Here is a 20,143-nt window from a genome sequence, read left to right as displayed (position 1 = left end):
AAGGATAAATAAGCAAATGCTCATGTTAATATCAGCGCCAGTTTATTGAACACCCACCATGGTGTTCTCATCTCAAATGCTCAAATGCTGCAAGGTTGGTAGGATGTCTGTTTTTTAGAGATGAGAAAAATCTCGGCTCTGAAAAGCTCAGTAACTTCCCCGAGGTCACATACCCAGAAATGTTAAGGAGGGGATTCAAATCCAAGGCTATCTGACATCATGTCTCCCTTTATGGTGCTTGTTTATCTCTTGCCCACATTCCTTTTTTTTTTTTTTTTCTTTTAAAGAAGGAAAGGGAAGAGGTGGTGCAGTATGGACTCCTTCCATCTTCAAAGTCCAGCTTATTCCTAGCCCCTAGTAAGCTGATACTCTGCACTTGTTGAATGAATAACTAAACGAGGTACTTGGAGCAGAAGCGTTGCTCAGAGAGGCATTCTCTGTGTTTTGTCCAAAGTTTTGCTGACTCAGTGTGAGAAGGCGTTCTCTGACACTCCTGGGGAAGATTCCTTTGGCAAACAATGAGACCCAGGATACCTACCCAAACACCTACAAGGTGTTGACGTTTGCTTCACTGAATCTGAGAATTCAACAGACGCCTCACACGTAGGATTCCTGCACGTTCAGCTCAACTGCCTTTGATAAGGGGACATCAAAACACAAAAACAAAATTACAGCATCAGAAACAGTTTTAAATTACCAGAAAATACGGCACCTGTGTGTCATAAATTGCCTCTTTGGAGTCTTCCCATTTTTTACCTTTTTAAGATGAAGACAATCAAGTGATATCTTGGATGTTGAGATTTTTTTTTTTTCCTGGTAAAAATGAGGTGCCCTTTTATGATGTTTCTGAAGGAGGCATTATAAGATTTGAATCTAAGTGAAACCTCTGAACTTACAAAGAGGAAAATTTCAAGAGGATGTGACAAAATTATTTCTAGCAACCATGACATTTCTTGATATGAAATGCTTTCTTTGAACTGTACAACACAGCATGAGTTAGGATTTGGAATCTGACAAGAAAATAAGTGAGATGGCAGGCGGACGATGAAGATATTCTTCTCCTACAAAGGCTTTACCACGATAACTGGATCCAAATGGAACCAGAGACGTGGAGAGTTAAGTGGGATGCTAGAAATGGCGGAATCAGACAAGTATAAATGCTCTCTCTAGCACTTGCTCTGTGACCTTGAGTAAGTCTTTAACCTCTTAGTTTCCTTATCTATAAAATGAAGCTGGTGATTTTTTTCAGGGTTGCTGGAAAGAAGCATAGAAGTTTAGTTAAAATGATGATAATGACGATGATGGTGACAATGACATTTATTGAGTGATCAGGGTTTTGTTTTTTGTTTTTTGTTTTTTTTTTTTTTTTTGGTGCTAAATACTGTTCTAAGTGCTTTGAGAGCTTTTGCATTTGTTAATAAAATTCTAGTTCCTCATAATCAGTGGTGGGGGCTGAGCTTAGATCCCAGGTTAGTTGGTGGACCACCCCTCTGCCCATCAAAACATTCAAGGTCTTTGACAATGGAAGGCCCTAGATACCAGCGATGGCAGGCGGCTGCTAAGATGACCCCAAATGACTCTTGCCCTTGTCTTTACCATCTTATATAAAGCTTTGCCTTCAGGCAACATGATTCTAGCCAATGGAACATGGCAATGTTGAGGGATGTCACTTCTTTCATTAAGCTTCTAAAGATGGTGGCATCTGATTTGCCAACAGAGTCTCTATCTTTAGCCACTTTTGAAGAGGCCAAGTCGCCATGTTGGGGAGGTCCACATGGCAAGAAATGGAGACCAGCCTTTGTCCAAGAGCCAGAGAACTGAGACCTGAAGTCCAACAGTCCTCGAAAATCTGAATTCAGCCAACAAAGTGAGAGAGCTTGGAAAGAGCTTTCCCCAGTTGTACCTCCAGTGAAACTCCAGCCCTGGCTGATACCTTGACTGTGGCTTCCTGAGAGACCCTAGACCCAGAACATAGTATGTCATGCTCAGATTTCAGATCCCAGAAACTGTGAGAATTTAAAAAGTTGTGTTTTCCCCTAAGCTACTAAGTTTTGGGGTAATTATGTATTTTTGCAAGAATACAAAACTAACGCATCATCTAAATCCAGGGGTTCTCAGACTTTTTCTAGTATGATGGGCCTCATTATTATTTTATCCCCCATATACTTCTAGAACTGAAAACTACCAGTTAACCCACATTCATTAAGCAAGGATTGGTTTTATTTCCCATTTTTAAAAATTCAATAAAATTATATGGGATAAGGTTCACAGTAAAATAATATCTCTGACTTGCACATGACATCACCAGCAGCCAAAGAATTGGAAGAAAAGATACCACACTAACTATAGATGTTTGTACCCAGAGCCAATGTTTGTCCCCAGAAGCTCAGTGTTTCTATTAACCCAAAGGCCTGGGGTATGCAATGAAATCTCTGCAAAGTTTTAAAGACTGAAGATCATATTCTCTGGCTCAGGGCTTTGTGTAAGATCCCTTCTTTCATTCTCAGAATCCTTGATAGAGACTCCTATTAGGCCCACTGGGACTCAGATGTGGACCTCCTGGTTCTAAAGGTCCTACTTTCATCCAAAAGTTTATGTTGCCTCCTAGAAAGGGGGCATGACTTTCCTAAGGTCAAGGCCAGGTACCCGGAGGTACCTGTCTCCTGTCCCAGAGTCCTTTTCTGGTCCTGTCCTTCCCACCTCAGAAAACTCAGACAATCTAAAGACCAATCTAAAGTCCCTTGGCTGGAGACCTGTGAAGTCTGAAAGACAGACTTGAAGGACTTGAAGGACAGAAACACTAGCCTAGGAAGCAGCAGTTCAACCCTTCCAGGATGGAGGCAGCTGTAAGAGTGGAAGCCAACCAGTGGACACTGCCCATTTCAGAGGAGCCTATATTTTTATGAAATGCAACTCTCTGGAACTATTTTGTTCCACATTGTGGCTCCACCTCAAAGGAGGCAAGCACAGAGGTGGATCATGAAAAAATTGAAATGGGTCAAGATGGCAGAGCTGGCTCTGGAATCAGACACATCTGGGCTTGAATTCCAAACCAGCCACTCACTGAAGACTCATTCCAGGTCTCTGAGCCTCAGTTTCCCCATCTTGAAAAGGGGAAAAGAAGCAATGTGTGTTCAGGGCCTAACCCGGAGCCTGGCACATAACACAAGCTCAATAATCACTAATAGTAGCTGGTGCTTTCATTAACACTGAGGATTATCTTTCAAGGCTGAGTCCATGAAGAAGACATTTCAGTTTTACATGAGGAGTGTTGCTAATAAGGTGGGACTCAAAGAAACAGAATCTAACAATTTCTGGAACAATGAGGTCTTTGTAACTGGGGTCTCCTAAGCACTAAGCTGGGGAAGGCTTATATAGAATGCGAGGACATTATCATCAACTGTCTCCAACATGCCTTTAAATAAATGGGCCCCAGCAAAGAGCTTTCTGAAACCGTGACTTCTTTCTGAACCTGTCTTTCCCCTTGAGGATGGGTGAAGACCTGGGAAAATCCATTGCTCTCTGTTCCAATGTCTGGCTGGCCTCCTTCCAGGGAGTAATGAGGACATTTAATATCATTCATAGCTTTGCAAAAAATGACACAGCAAGCTATGAATCAGAAAGAACTGGGCTTCCAACGGTTCTGCCACTGACCTGCTGTGTTACTTTGTGTAAGTTTAACCTCTCTGATCCTTAGTTTCTTCTTCTGTGAGTGGGGGATAGTAAAAATACAATTTCACAGGATCCCATAAAATAATAATTATGATAACAAAAGTGAGCACCTAAGTATTCACTAGTATTAAGCACTGAACTGATATTTCTCTCTCTCTCTCTCTCTCTCTCTCTCTCTCTCTCTCTCTCTCTCTCTTTCTCTCTCTCCCCCTCTTTCTCTCTCTTTTATACAGGAGATTCAACCCAAAGATGCTTTACCACTGAGCCACATCCTTAGCCCTTTTAATATTTTTAATATTTGAGGCAGGATCTGACTAATTTGCTTAGAGCCTCACTAAGTTGCTGAGGCTTGGCCTTGAACTTGGGATCTTCCTGCCTCAACCTCCTGAATCACTGGGATTACAGGCATGTGTCATGGTACCCAGCTGAACTAAGAATTCTTTGTCTAGTATTTAACCTCTCACAATATCCAATAATAGAGATAATTCTGTTATATTACCATCATTTATGTTTTAAAGACAAGAACATAGAATCATGAGAGAATAACATAAGTAGTTCAAGTCCCCTGGCCCAAGGGTGCTTAAGCTTGATCGATGGGTAGAATTCAGTGGGTTTGGAACTTAGAGAAGGGAAATCTTCATTTTCCCAAGACTCATCGAAATTTAGCATGTTCCTCAATTAAACTTGTAGACAACAGACCACAATGATATTAGCGCTGACTTGGGACTTTGTCACCGGTGGAATCACGGGTATAGTTATATCAAATTGCAGTTGCAGCAGATGGCTGGAAGAACTGTTTGTGATGTCCTTACTTTGAAACTGGACATTACAGCTTGTTACTTCATGCATTTGCTAAAAGAGCGCATATATTACGATGCCACAATTGTGGGTTTTTAAAAGGTTTTCATGACTCTATTTCAAGATAATGAGTTTCTTTTGTAATTCTGTGTATTGTAGTTTATGCATTGGGGATCATTATTCTGAGACCCATGGGTTTTACCAGGTCCCTAAAGGTGTAATGGGCACAAATAAAGGACTTCCCTACGAGTCTGTGGCTGGCTGCTGGAACAACCAAAAGCCCTCAGTATAAAGCCAGGAATCCAGCAAGTGTTCAAAACACGGAGACCATCTCTACAATGATCATTATTAAGTGCATAAAAGCCAGGTTACCTAGGAGCACACCCGAGGGAAAACCTAGAGGACCATATCCTGACCAGCTATGCTACTGCCATGGCCGTGAGGAAGGGGTGGCTTGCTTAGGGGAGAGAGTAGGATGGGAGGTTATCAGCCCCAACCTCCTCCTTCTGGGATGATGACACAGAATAGCAAACAAGGCTAGTTTTAGACCCCCAGGGACATGGAACCTGGGTGTAGGAATCAAGTCCACCCTCCAGGTCTTCCAGGGTCAGTTCTTCTGGTCACTATAGGACATAACTTTTCGACACTGAACATGAAGCCAAAGGGTGAGGGTCCCCCGCTGTGGCACCTCACTGTAGCACTCCTTTTGCACCCAAGATCCTCGGGATGAGCCTACAGGGGTTGAAGCCATGCAGCTCGAACAATGTGTCTCAGGGCAGGGCACAGAGCCACTGCATGCAATGGCAGGGAGAGTGTTGCCAACTCTGGATTTGGGGGCCCAGTTTAGACATGCGCCATCTGAATCTCTGTAGGGGAGCTCAGGGGTCAGCATGTTCATCAAGCTTCCACGCTGGCCCATGTGCTCATTTAAGTGAGAACCACGGGCAGGGCAGTTACAGAGTAAGCTCAGGAGTTTGAATCCCAGTTCCACCACTTACAGGTTGAGTCCATTTGAATGAATTACTCAAATTTTAAATAGATCTCTAAACAGCATCTCCAAAGCATCTCAGTACCTACCTTCTCACGTGGTGAGGATTCAATGTCGACTCTCTCTAGCAATGTTTGGTCCTGCAGATATGCTTCCCACGATTGTCATTGTTGCTTAGGAGCATAAGCAACTGGGTGACTTCATTAGAGGAGCCATGTGGCCCCCACCACACACACAAAGGTGTAATTCTCTATCTTACATCTGCCTCTGTAGGGCCACGTGTCCTGGTTAGTGACTCCACCCTGAACAGCTCTGGAGGGCTGGAAGAGAGCATCCTGGGCATCCTAGCACTGAGACAATATCTCTGACCTTGCCCTTGAGGGTCTAGGAATGCATGCATATTAATGGTCCCTGGAAACTCCATCACACTTGGGCAGGATAATTCAGAGCATGTGATGAATGTCCTCTTGCAAAGTTTCCTGCAGCATTAAACCCCAGCCACCCACAGTGATAGCTGACCTAAAAAGGTGCCCTCTGTTGACTGCTCTCCTTCTTTATTGCCTCCCCCCAACCCCTCCCAGTATTCCTTTCCCTTGTTAAATAAAAGACTTGCACTCCGATCCTGCTTTCAGAGCCTCTCTCTGGGGAACTATATTCTGACAGCTATTTCTACCTGAAATTTCCAAGTTCAATGCTAACAGAGGACAGGAGAGAAATAAAATTTAATAAATAGGAGAACCCAATTTCCTTTCCTTTTAATATTTGTATCTTCTACATTCCTGTAAAAACAAAAGTCCCAAACTCAGCAAGATTCTTGGCCATGAAGATTCACTTAGGAATGACAAGGAAACCTAGCAGTGAAATATATATTTTTAAGGCAAGAAAGTGAACTAAGACACACTTACCAAAAAAAGCATCAGCCTCCTGGGAAATTTGTATGAGTACTGTTAACTAGAGATTCCCTTTACGAGCAGTGGTCCCCATACATTCTGAGTAGTAAGACCTAGCCGTGTATGCGAGTACTGATATTTCCTGGTATAAACTCAGATTAAGATGTAGGGACCTAGAAAGATACGTGGCAACGCCAACAGCATCACATATAATCAGTTTTATTGCCAGGTAAGAAATTCATATTAATATAGTGAATACATATGTTTACAAATAAACATTCTTAGAAAACAAACAAATGTTCTTTTTTCTTCATTGTAGGAAGTATTATTGGTATCATAAACTCTGCAGTTGTGACAAGTATTAACACAGGTTTACTTGCAGAACATACGGTTACTAAAATATTTGCACATAAAATATGCTCCATTTACACAAAAAACCGGGGGGTGGGGGTTTAGATGGGGATGCCAGGCGGAGCCCAAGGCGAATGGACACTGAGACGCTCTGGGAAGGCAAAGGGAAGCCAGACTCTGGTCCCGTTGGGTTGGGAATTGGGGACAGCTGAAAGGAAGGAGAGGTTAGTGGCAGGGCATGGGATGAGGAGATCCTCCCTTTTGATCTGGTTTTCCTCTTTTAGGCCTCTCCCCGCCTTAGCTATAGGATCCTTGACTTGGTACATGGCTGTCAGAGAGAGTTCCATGGGTCACCCTCTCTCTCTCGGTATCATGAGGTCTGTCTCCCCACATCCAAGAGGAAGCCAAAGAATGAACAGACCTTCCCTGTGCAAACTTTCCTCCATTCATCCCCCAAGGCCACCTGCAAGGTGATGGGACACAAGTGCCTCCTGGGCGTCCTTCTTGGACAGTACTGCTTGGGAAGCACCTGTCCTTCTTGAGCTTTCCACACAGCCACATCTGACTGGCCAGGCTGCTCTTTGCTGCCTAAATTACAACTGTGGACCCCAAGGAGCCAAGTTCACTGGATGAAGTTTACTCCATTTTCAGAGCGTAAAGGAAAAATAAGATGCTCTTGGTTCAGGAGTCCAGAAAGGAACATGATCACCACTGGGATAAGGTCGAGGGCAAAGAGCAAAGGTCAGCCGGAAGGGAGACAAGAATCACAGAACTTCTGAGATGGTGGGAACCTCACGGAAAAGCCAGCCCAGCATTTCCTGAAGTGTGGGCAGTGTCCCACCAGAACAGGCAAAGTGACTGTGGGCAGCCCACGGATGGACACAGCACTATCTGCCATGGACTCACATAGGGAAGAATTTCCTTTTCCTTCACCTTTCAGCCCATCTGATTAATCCACAGAAAGCCTCCAGCAGGGGCCGGTATATAAAACAACCCGAATGTCTCCTCATCTCTTTATCAGAGAGAGAGAGAGAGGCTGCACCAGGCTCTGGGGTTTGAACCAGCATTTAGCTAGGATTTAATCAACACTGCATTCTTTCCTGTGCATTTATTTTAATGCTTACTTCCTATTTGTGGCAATTGGTGCCAGTTTTCTATTTGTGATAAAGCCAGGAAACTGTCCTTTTAAAAAGGACATGTAATTAAAATTGAATCAATTTAGAGACAGATATTGTGTTTGTGGTGTGCAGAGTTGCCAACGGGTTGTTGCAGGTACATAGCTGACCAAAGTGTAAAAAAAAAAAATAGTGACCATGCCCAGCGGGTTCACTGCACCCTGGAGAGTGCTGGAATGTCGGCATGGAGGGGCTCTGACTCTGTCACCTCCTGCACTGCGCCTCTTTGTACACGGGAGTCTCAGACAGTGGGCTCTTTGCAAGATTTCATTTTTAAAAATAGGCACAGGTTTTTCCATTTCAAAAAGCTTACAAAGCTTGACCTAGCCTCAATTCCCCATGTTTCCATGCAGGACTAAGAACGAGAGAGATCAAAAACATTATCAGTGTCCTAATATCTGCTGGGAGCGAGGAGAATCAATGTCGGTTGTGCTGATTCCATGACGCCAGGGCGGAGAGACAGGGGAGGCAGATCATGGCAGGAAATGCTGATTCTCCTCTGAGAAGATCTCGTGGGGTTTTTGGAGGCTCTTGTTAATTAATCTGCTAAGATCTTTAGGGGCTGGTGGAAAACCTTTCATTTAATATGAAACTCTCTTCTCCCTCCATGCACCTCTTTGGACTTCCACAAGATAAATAAAACTGTTAGGAAAACTGTTGGGACACCCAAGGGCTCTCTTGGCTACGAGAACCGAGAACCGATCTGAACCAGGGAATTCTGGGTGAGGGACTCAAGGTGCTGAAGTACATGGGCAGGCAATTTGGAGGGACCGTAGGAGTTTGGGAGTGTCCTTAGGTACCCCTGACATTGCAGCAGCCCCCTTGATGGGTGTTATGGGTTGGGCTCACCTACAAAGGAAGGATGGAAACATCTTCTACTACTGCAGAAAAACAGGAGGGAGTGGGGCTGAAAGAACACAGGTTGCACTTGGGAAACAAGACTGTCATTGAACAACAGCAACACATTGAAGGCACCCCACGCTTATGACGTTTCAGTCCAAAGCAGTTGAAGTTTCGCAGCGGTGGCGGCAACGCTCCGAAGGGGAAGAAGGTTCGGGACAGGCAGTTAATAGAGGATTTGTTTCTGTGGCTGTTTCAGGTCTTGGAAGTGAGGGAGAAACACCGGAAATCAGAGGCTTCTGGGTGCTCATCTCACCTCCAATAGACTTTCTCCACTGTGGATGTTTTGATGTTGCTGCTGATGTCATTACCGACTTCTTAAGTCTTGAAGATGGGGGACAAAAATGGATATCGTGTTCTGTTTTGTAGTGGGCTTGCATTTGATCTGTCTTTTTTAAAAAAGTTGTTATGCAGTACCCTCTGGACCCTCTGGACCCTCTGCCTGCCCTCCCATTTCCATGGTCACGGTCTTTATGGGAGCTCTCCAAAAGGTTCTTTCCCTCCCATCACTGCAGGGGGGGTTCAGGGTCTATTTGTTTTTTTTGTTTGTTTGTTTTTGTTTTTTGTGAGTTTGAGTGTGTTGTTGTTATTTTTTTGCTTTTGACATCAATGATATGAAAAGTCCTATCAACATAATGATGGGGGTCCAGATAGGGTCTCACATCCATCACCACTTTGTGACCCCTCACCTCTTGGGATTAGAAAATGCTCCTAATGTGGGCAAGTTCCTCCCGGAATAACTCCTCTTCTGAAGTGCACTCTTCTCCGATGCTCACCCTCATTTTTCCTTTACCCACCCCCTTTACCTGGAAACAGACGGCAGGTGGCTAATGGTATATGTGTGTGCTCAAATGGACAATTTCTCTAAATTGTGCTACTTATATGATTTCTTCATCATGGATTTCAGTTTCAAGTTAGGAGGGAAAGAAAAATCAGCCCCTCAGTGTGGGCACGTGAGTTGGCCACCTTGGTGCGAAGCTGAGAGTGGGCCTCAGTTTCTCCTTGCTATGCTGCTGGGTGTCCATGCTCCTGTCTTCCTCAGCTGCCCGCCGGCACGTGTGTAGGCATGACCCAGGAAAAGCGTGATCTGTGTCCCCAGGAGGTCCGTCCCTGGTTCCTGCAGAAGGTGAGTGTGTGGGTGCTTGTGGGGAGGAAGGGGAGGGCATGGGCCAGGGTGATTTTTTGCCTCTCTCAGTTGAGTGTGGTCTCCAGGGTACTCCCTGCAGTGACAGCTCAGACAGTCACCTCCGTTTTGCTGTTGGTGATGAAGTATGGCTGTGTGGGTGGGTAGTGCTGCGTGCGAGTTCCCAGGGGGTCGCTGGACCCTGTCTCGGCCGTGCCCAGCTTCCCCTTGTTGCTGTAAGCCTGCCGCCGGAGAGACTGCTCGCCGGGCTCCCAGCCCTTAAAGTTGGTGGTGGAGTTGTAGGCCAGGGGGTGGGGGGGCATCTTGTTGGCTCGGGACTTCTGTCCGTTCTGCTTGGCGGGACCGTGCTCAGGGCTGAAGGCCCGGGGCTCATCCTCCACTCGGACGGGGTGCAGAGGTAAGTTCCCCTTGGCGGCCAGCTCGGCCAGGTGCCGTCGCTTGGAGTAGAAGTCGTCATTGACCTTGTCAGCTGTACAGTGGGATGGGTGGACGAGAGGGCAGGGAGAGGGAGAGAGAGGAGAGAGACAGTTAGGGATCATTAGCAGGTCAACCCGGGAAAGGCCTGAGAACGGACCAGCACAGAGAGACACCATAGAAGCTGCACCTGGAACAAGACAGAGTGACTGTCCACGTCACAAACAAGAGCAGGACCAAGGGTCAAAGACGTGCCCGGGGGGCTCTCTAGAGCCTCCCAAACCAACGCTCCTCCTCCCACAGTCCCACCTGGCCTTCCGCCATTTTGGGCTTCCCTATGACATCCCAGCATCATTTCTTCATTGTTAAAACGATACATTCTCGTTAAGAAAAATATGGAACATGCTGAGAAATATTCCTGTCCATCATCTACTGCTCAGGATAGCCTCAATCCACCATGGGCTGTGTCCTCTTCCAGTGGTTTTAATCAATGGAGTTTATAATTATATATTATAATATAATTTGGGATTATATGTGGTTGGTTTGGTTGCTATTAGCATTAAGCTGACTTGTAGCCAAATCCCAGCTCTGCCACCAATAAGGCAGTGTCACTTTGGCTAAGTCAACTTCTATTACCATCAGCTTCTGCGCGAGGAAAGTGGTAAGACTGAGGAAGTATTTATTTGGAGGGTTCAGTGCTTTGACATGTGTAGTCACTTAGATATGAGCCACCGCCATTATCATCTTGTCATCACCATGACCGCTTCAGGTCCCCATGCACCATCCTAGCAGGTGCTTCTCCCTCCCGTCACAGCAATGAGCAGCATTTGAAGGCTGCGTGATTTCAAATGGAACTATGAAAATCAGCCAATGCCCCTGCTGATGGACATTGAAGCTTCACCCGTAATTCTCTATTACAAGTAAGGCTGAGATGAGACCCTTTGGGCCTAAACCTCTCTTTATATTGAGTATTTTTAAATTTAGAATAATTCTAAAAATATTTTCTTAATTTACATCAAGGATGGGCAAACCGTGACCCCACTGGATGCCAACAAATCCAATGACCACTTGTTCACATAAATGAGGTCTCACTGGGAACAAGGTCACACCTGTTCACATCTGTGCTGTGGACGGCTGCTTCTATTCTGCTATCGCTGGGGTAGCACTGAGGACTTGTGGCAGACATGGCCTGGAGACCTTGAAATACTTACTATCCAGCACTTTAAGAAAGAGTTGGCTGACCCCTAATCTGGATTACCCAAGTGGAAGCAAGTTGGTCAGAGAGTGCAAACTCAAGACTCTTGACCACGTTGCCAACTACTCTACAAGAGCTGTGCTTATTTCCACCCGATTTCACCACACTCCTGCACAGATTGACCACTCCTTCCTTATTTCTTTTTCTTTCTTTCCTTATTTATTTGATGATGTTATGAGACCACCCCCCTTTTGTTTTATTTTCTCTTGTAATTTTTTTATATCTTTATTTTATCTACTTATTTTTTTTAATGTGTTGCTGAGGATCGAACCCAGGGCCTCACACATGTGAGGAAAGCACTCTACCACTGAGCCACAACCCCAGCCCTTCTTGTAATTTTTTTACATCATAAGATTCTCTACTTTTTTAAATTAATTTATGAACAGTAAACTTTTCGAATTCTCTCTCTCTGGAAGCCAGAACCGTTTGGGCTCCTTCATTGACATGTTCAATGCCCCATGGTATCGCAGGTGTGACTTCATATCAGTTAATGGAGATCATACCAGTTCCATATTTTTTTCATTTGGTCCATTCAATGAGAAAATTAGAAAAGATGGGGATTATTCCCCCTGCTTGATAAGTGAGGGAAGTGTCAAGCTCAGGCACGTGAGGGACTTCACTAAGGTTACCTGTGGCTAGTACGTGTCAGGGTAGAAACCAAGTCCGATAAACATCATTTGATGCTTTTGAAAGAACACAGAGGGGAAGCTTAAATCCCCCAAGTCCCTCACTTGCTACCTCTGTGATGGGGCAGACATCACTCATTGATCACAGAGAGCTCTTTCCTGGTAAGACTAAGTCTGCTTACACTCCTCAGCACAACACCCCAGGAAGTGCCTGTCAACTTCAGGCTTACTACAGTTGTAGGTGGGTTTACTTGTTATGCAAATAGCCTTAATAGTCTTTGAAGAGAAAAGTCCCCTTTCCCCCAATTCTAGAGCTATTTGAAGGTAAAATATGCACAAATCAAAAGGAATCTTAGAGTCTGCAACTAAAAATGTGAGAAGCACAAATTCCTGAATGTTAGAAACCCTCAGGATGGCACAAGTTAACACAGGAGCTGGGCTAGAAGCCCATCTTCCTGCTTTCCTGAATGCCACATGCCTTCAACAGAACAATGCCCAAAGAGTTCTCTTAGATTTCCACATTCATCTATGCAGTCACCTCCTGGGAAGACTGACTGGCATCTCACCTTGTATTGTTATATTGTATGCATGTCTGAATACGTAACAATAAATCCCACCATTATGCACAACTATAATGCACCCAGAAAAAAATGTGGGGGAAAAATTGACTGGCATCTCTGTCTCAAGGAGACCACCACATCAACATGATGCATATTTCTTCTTCTTTGGGTTCCTCCTTTTCTTTCACATGGGACCACCCACCACCTAGACACTCAAGCCAGAAACTTGGGAGCAGTTGTCCCTCCTCGTCTCTGGAGTACAACTGCTAAGTCCTCAAGGGACTTCCTATTATGTTTTTTTGGTACTGGGACTGAACCCACACCCCTATGTGGAGAAGGAAGCCCAGGCCAGCACCCTGGGGGCTAAGAAACCCACAGACCAGTTACTCATGTTCACCACAGGCAATAGCCTGCTAAATGCCAGATGTCCTGGCCATCCTGGACCATATAGCCATCAGCCAATCTGCTTGCTAACCCCAAATATAGAGAGCCACAATAAGTCTAGAACAAATCAGAACTACCCAGCTGATCCTTAATCATGATCCCAATAAAGAGTCAGAAAACTAAGCCATTAAGGATTGGAATCATTTGTTATGCAGCAGTAGATGACTGATACATGCCAACAGCAAAACCCCTGGGATGGGAAGGAGCATGGTAGTTCTGAGAAATTGAAAGGATATCTGTTTAGAGGGGGAAAAAAGCAAGGCTAGCTTTCAATCATCAAATGTCCACAGGACAAGATTATATTACTCACACCTATTTATTTGTCTGACCATCTCCCTCTACAGGACTCGAGTGTTTTCAGAGAGGTGAGGCACAGATTGGGTGCCTGGGGCACTGAAACAGCTCACCAAAGACAGACTTTCAAAATTATTTCAGCAACAAGGAGGTGGCTGGAGATGAGGTGGTGGAAATGCAGTTTTCATGAAATCTCCTTCTCATAGTGTTTCTGGTTTCCTCTGATTTGGAGCAAGACAAAAGGGAAGAAATGCTTACCTGGCCACCCTCTGCTTTGTGCAGCATGGCCTCTGTCTTAGTATATAAAAAGAACTCCTTGTGAAAGAAATAACAGATTCATTGAACACTCTTGTAAGCCCCATTAATAAATGCACTAACCTAATCGGTCCTGGTACCTGTGGGCAGATGGCTGACAGGCAGACCAGGAAACAGATGCGTTGGCCTCTCAAGAACACTGGCCGTCTCCTGTTTGATTTTTCTTCATTTAAAAAAGAGGGAGAAAGAAAGAAAAAGGTGCTTTTCTTCCAATGAGTCTAATTGCCTTGAAGGAACTGGGGCTGTAAAATTAAACCGTACCCTTCCTCCATCTGTCTCCCTCTTAATTAGCAGCAGACACCAGTACAGGTGCAGGGCGGGACACAGCCTCGCTTCCATGCAGAGAGGGAGCGTGGAGGTAATAACCAGTCTCCCAGACGAGCTGCACATGTGAGGGCTCCGCAGGTGGCCTCCCACCTACCATCTTTCCTTGGGCCAAAGATATCTCAAGGAGGTTCCTGCAGCTCATGCTAACCCGGTGCTATTCTTGGGTCTCAGGTAATGGAACTCACCTGCTAAGTGAAGTCCCACCCCAAGTCTTCACCATTCCTCATGAGCTCTAGGCCAGGCACCCCGCTAGGGAGTTTAGGTGTTTCCCCCTCCAAATATTCTCAGCACCCTAATGGGGGAGGATGCTATTATTGGTCTCATTTTATAATTGGGGGAACTGAGAGTCAGAGAAGTTTTGGTGACTTGTCCAAGTGGATCTGGGCTCTGACCCACGATACGAAGCTCTACTTCTTAACTTTATGGCCACCTGCATGGTAGAAGATGAACACTGTTCTGTGACAAGGGGCTGAAGGAGAATACCCCTTCAAAACTATAGAAGTGAGGATTACACAGGGAAAACACTCTTCTTGATTCTTTCTCTCAAAACATCAGAAAGCAAAGTACACAGGTAACTACCGCGTGCTCAAGAGAAAACACCAAGAGTCAAGGCCAGAGGTTTCATGACATCCCAATCCCCCACTACACAATGTTTTTCCTTGTCTTCATGAAGGTGGTTCAGGAGCCCAGAGCTGGAGGTGACATGAGACTCTCAACATTCAGTGGGCTCCTCCATTACGGGAGGCATGGGTCCTGGAACCTTTGAGGTGCACTGGCATTGGCTGAACTGAAGGCCAGTCACCAAAGGAGGTGGCCTCCCATCCCAGAGCTGGGTTACATAAGGAGCCACATGCTTCTCCTAGAACCAGGAGGAGACTGGGGTCCTCCCCCGGGGCTGGACACTCTTTAGGATCCTTCCACGTGTCTTCCCACTTAACCTCCTGTGTCAATGGGGTGGGTGTAGTTGCCGGGGCTCTGTGCACTATTTCTCTCCATGACCCTCAGATGTTCACCAATACTTGTTCTCCTGGTGCTTCCACTATTCCCACCCCACCATGCAGAGACCAGCAATCACATCTGATGGTAACCAAGAGCCAAAGTGTTGGTTTCACATCCCCTGCTAGGCTCCAGGAAGCCATAATTGAGCCCCAGGTCTTGAAAAGCAAGACTTTGGCGGTGAGATCTGAAAATGCTGGAAAGAGGAATTAATGAGGCTGAGAGTTAGGAGGATTCAGTGCGCCAATGCACATTGGACATACGCACATCTGATTTTGGTGACTGTAAAATCTTCCTTTACAATATGAAGGAAAGAATGCTGAACTTAATTGAAGATGGAAATGGGTTTAAATCCCACCTCTTCCACTTATAGGCTTGAGACCTTGAGCAAATTACCTAAGCTCTCCAAGCTTCACCTATAAAATCAAAAATAAAATAACATGACTTATGCAATGGGGGAGTTTCCGGTATTGGAGTGAACCATGTAGAGTGCTCTGCACCAAGGTCATTGCCTCAAAGTGGGTATTCAATACATTGCGGCTGCTACTGCTGTCATTGTTAGAAAATAAAAGGAATTTAAAATGAGGATAACAAAATCTACTTTGCAGAGTGCAGCAGAGAAGTAAATGAGACAAGGCATGTAAAATCTCAGCATATTATACATGGTACAAATTAGGACTCCTCAAGTATATAACCCCATCTTAGAGATACTGTAGATGGCTTCTTATCTGCCATGCTTATCTGCTGGATCAGATCTTTTCAACCTTTTTTTTTCCCCCTTGAGTACGTGTTCATCCAGCTTCAAACGAGATTTTCCAGCCTTCTTAGATGCCAAATCTGACCGGTGTGCCTGATCTCTCACCAATGGAATGGTAGCAAAAATGATGTACCCAATCTCCACATCAAATTACTTTGCTTTAAAGAAAACTGCAGTCCTGGGTGTCCTCTCTGCCCCTTCCCAGGCTAGAATGATATTATGACAACAAATACCTATAACAATGCTGGTGAGGACAGTGGGGAAGGGGAGAAGAGACCAACAAGGCTGGAGGAGCCTGGATCCTTGAGTGACCACTTGGAGTCGAGATGCCCCACCAACCTGGACCACTCCAGTGGGGACGATCGCCTGAGAAACACATGTCTTTATCTTAAGCTACAACATTTGTGAGGGGCTTTTTGCTAATGTCAGGTGATATTTGCTTTAACTTATATAGAAATAGTTTCTGGGGTCTCTGCCTTTTTTTTTAACCTCCCTCACAAGCTAAATTAAAAAGTGAAAGGGGGACAGCTCCTGATATTAATAAAATATCCAGGCATTTGTCTTTTCTTTTGAAATACATGCTGTAAAGCTGTGCCGGATCCTGAGTCTATCTCAGCAGGCAGAAACAAGAAAGGCAGGAAAGAGTTGAACTCCCTAAGCAGGAGAGGACCAGGGAGGAGGTGGGAAGATGTGTCTTTTTGGCAAATTAGCCCCATTTCCCCTGGTCCGGGTCCTTGCTGCAGAGCGCAGGTAGAGAGAATTGCATTTGGACCAGTCCTAATGAAGCCCAAGGCCTCACCTCTCCCAACAGGACATCAAATCTTTCCTGAGGCTCATCACTCAAAGAGAAAACCAGAAAGGGGTGTCCAGAAGCCTGGCCCCTTCTTTATGTTAACCCTGAGTGCTCCTGATGGGAGGTCTCACTGCCTTTGGTGGGAAGATTCTGAAATTGCCTGAACTGGGCTTTGCACCAAAGCTGCTTGTGTTGTGGCTGCTGGGAGCCCTTTGTGAGTCTCCTGCTGCTGACAACCCTCTGAAACCTTGGGCCCTCTGTGTCTTCACTTAGGCAGACCAGGTCTGCGGCCGCCATTTTCAGAATGGCTGTCCAACAAAGGTGGACAGGCTTATGCTCCAGCCATGGCTGACTACAGAGTTCCTGGAGGGAAACCATGTGTTCACTCTCTGCCTTTCCATGTGTCCTGCATTGCTGCTCCAGAGATGGAGCCACTTCTTTTCAGAAACCCATTGTGTGGTTTGTCTTCTGATGAGCCTCCATGCTGGTGAAATTTCGTACAACTGGTGGTTTTAAAAATGAAGAAAATTGAAGGTAAGGATCCTTAGTCCCATTTGCCAACTTTCACTTTACTATATTTCCCTGCAATCATCTCAAAGTAGGTAATTATGGGATTTGGGATGTTGGATTAATGCATGAATCAATTTATTGGTCCTTTGCTGTATCCACACTCTTTTCCACATGACTTTGAAACTCCTCCAGGGAAAGAGAAGAGGCTCGCCGCTGGACTCTGAGTCGATCCACATGACTGCCGATGTGAGCAGACACGATGCAGACAGAGGTCTGAAGAAGCGCTTGCTGGGCTTTGGCTGCCCTCTTGCACCTTGGCCACCATCATGAGAATGTGTCCGGGCCACCCTCCCTGAGCAGGGGCAGAGCCACATAAGTCATTCCAGCTAAAACCAGCCCAGATCGTCCCTTATCCAGCCAACTCCCAGACAGATGGGTGAACTCAGCTGAGACTAAAAGAACCTCCCACATCAGTGCAAATCACTGACTCCTGATCTAAATAAATGCTGAGCTCAAAAACCAATAAGCCACGAGATTTGCTGTCCGTTGTTACACAGTGTGATGTGGCCATGGACAATTGATACAAGTACCAATTGTTCACTCACCCTACTTCTAGGAAGGAAGAGCCCTCAGTTTTCAGGTGGGAGCCAGCTCTCCCCTGTTCTTAACCCATGGGGTGACATACCTCTCCACTCCTCCACACCCTGCTATTCCCCAACATAGTCCATCTTATTGCTCTCACCACAATGACTTTTTGGGGGGTAAGTGCAGGATGAAGCAAGCCAATCAGAGCAAAGCCTGGGATATGTATAGAGACAGGGGAAGCCAACAAGATCAATAATCTCAAGCTTTCTAATTCATACACTTAACAGCCTACTATACAACAAGTTCAAAGATATCTTACTGGCTAGAAACACCACTGGGTCTAGAATATAGGTCTCCAGACTTCCATCTGGCTGATTTTCTGTTTCCAAGTCCTTTAGAAAAGACAACACTTCCTTCAGATTCTAGGCCCAGCTTAATTTCATAATTTATTGACCCAACGCATGTTGCATGCCTACTGTGTGCTGTGGGCATCATGCAAGGTGGCTTTGGAAGGAAAGCATCCAGTTGGCTAATGCACAGAGGAACCTACTTTCAAACTAATAAAATGTTTATTGCAACTCTGATGCAATGGCTTTTTCTGAAAATCAGAGAACCCTCTCCACTGGTTCCTTTCATGTCCTGTGATCCCAAGGAAGCTCATCCAAACTCCAGTGCTTGCTGTGTGCTTTTCAAAAGGGCTGAACTCGAGAGCAGGTGGGATTTGATTTTTATTAAAAAAAATCACCTCTCATCACCTCCTGTGCTCCTCCTGCTCTGTATCATACTGCTTGCTACCAAACCAATAACCCAAATCAGAAAATTGCGAGAGCCAGAATTTTAAGTAATGTTTTAAGGTGGCCTTCAGGTAGAAGTCTCTCAGGACATCTGCAGGCTGTGTGCACTCCAATGGAACTATAATCCAATTACACGTTTTCTATTGCTTTGTGCCTTCAATGTTTCTGGGACTAACACTTCTTACTGGGCTACATCAATTTTCTTAGAGGGAAGAAAGAACTAGAATTCGTTGAATACCTACTGTGGGCTAGACACTGTTGTACCCATTTCCTCTACACGATCACATTTACACCCTCTTAAAGAACGATGGTAGGGCAATTTCATTCTTTCCATGTGGCAGATGAAGGAACGTGAGGCCCAGAGATGTTGAATAATTACGCTGTCAAGTCACCCCGCCGTTGCTAATAAGTAGCAGAGCAGGAAAATCAAATCCTAGAGTCCACCTCCGATGCTGGCATCTTCTAGCTACAGCCCAATTCAAAACATCACGAGGATGATCATTTTATTTCAGCAAACATGAAAAACACTCATGTTGGGCAGAATGCTGGCAGGAAAATTGGTACTATAGTGCAAACTGTGCACTTAGGATAGGGTAGGTGTACACTGCACTGTACATAAGAATCACTCAGAAAGTGTGTTTAAAAAAAAATCAGGGACCCCACATTCCCAAGTTCCAGGTACTTAGGATTGTTGGACCCTGGATTTACATTTGTAGCTGGTTTCTCTAGTGGGACTGGGTCACGTCCTTGAGCCCCTCTTTGAGGTCTGAGTCCTGGTCCTGTGAGATGCAATTTTCTTGTGTGGTTTTAGACAACCGCAGTCATCTCAGCGGGTCCCAGTGTGCTAACCTGAAGAAGCAGAAAGCTGAGTGAAGTGTATTTCTTTCTAAAAGACGCCTTCACAATGGTAAAGAATTATCTCTGCAGCAGAGGTGAATGGAGACATAGTGAGCACTGGATTTCTTTCCAGTATTTAGCACCTACTCTATACCAAGTCCCGTGCTAAAACCTTAGTTACATTACTTTATATCATTGCTCCCTCAAACCCAATGGAGAGTGGAGACGGATTGTCTCCTATTTCAGCAAAAGTAGAAATGGAAGTTCAGAGCATGTGAGTGACTTGAGCTTATGGCCTGGTTCCAGTCAAAACCAGAGCAATTAAAATCACAGTGTGATGATGGCAGTTTCCCCCAAGTTCAGGGCTCCAACATAGCTCTGGACGGTACAGATGCACATCTCAAAATAGATTTCCAAAAGCATGCTGCAACTTGATTACGATTGTCCACTGGGCTTGAAGTGGTGTCTTTCTTTGGTTGGTTTTAAACAAACGTGCCAGGAGTTCCCAAGGTGGACAGGGGTGGGTCAGCAATAGCAACCATGAGGGGGCAACTTTCAGGGGAAGCCCCAGGTCATGAAAAATCGACAGTGTCCCACCAGCCTGATGCTGGCCATTTCCTGTCCTGGCAGAAGCGGCTGTCTTCCAAAGCAAATAGTAGTCAATGAGTCTTACATCTTCAGGGACCTTGTCCTCACTGCCACCCTTCCTTATCCAAAC

The 20,143-nt window shown here is 45.3% G+C and overlaps 1 protein-coding gene across 1 annotated transcript in view; it reads right to left on the bottom strand.

Annotated features, from left to right (window-relative positions):
* Positions 1-10,007: 10,007 nt before the first annotated feature.
* Positions 10,008-20,143, bottom strand: part of Shisa9 (shisa family member 9) — a 246,312-nt gene continuing 236,176 nt past the window's right edge. The window contains exon 5 of the mRNA XM_027940359.2: positions 10,008-10,387. Within this exon, the coding sequence (XP_027796160.2) occupies positions 10,008-10,387 (380 nt within the window). The remainder of the gene's footprint in view (positions 10,388-20,143) is intronic.

The sequence above is a fragment of the Marmota flaviventris genome, chromosome 19 (genome assembly GCF_047511675.1).
Source record: "Marmota flaviventris isolate mMarFla1 chromosome 19, mMarFla1.hap1, whole genome shotgun sequence".
NCBI lineage: Eukaryota > Metazoa > Chordata > Mammalia > Rodentia > Sciuridae > Marmota > Marmota flaviventris.
The sequence above is the reverse complement of the archived record's forward strand: the minus strand, read 5'-3'. Positions and strand labels throughout refer to the sequence as shown.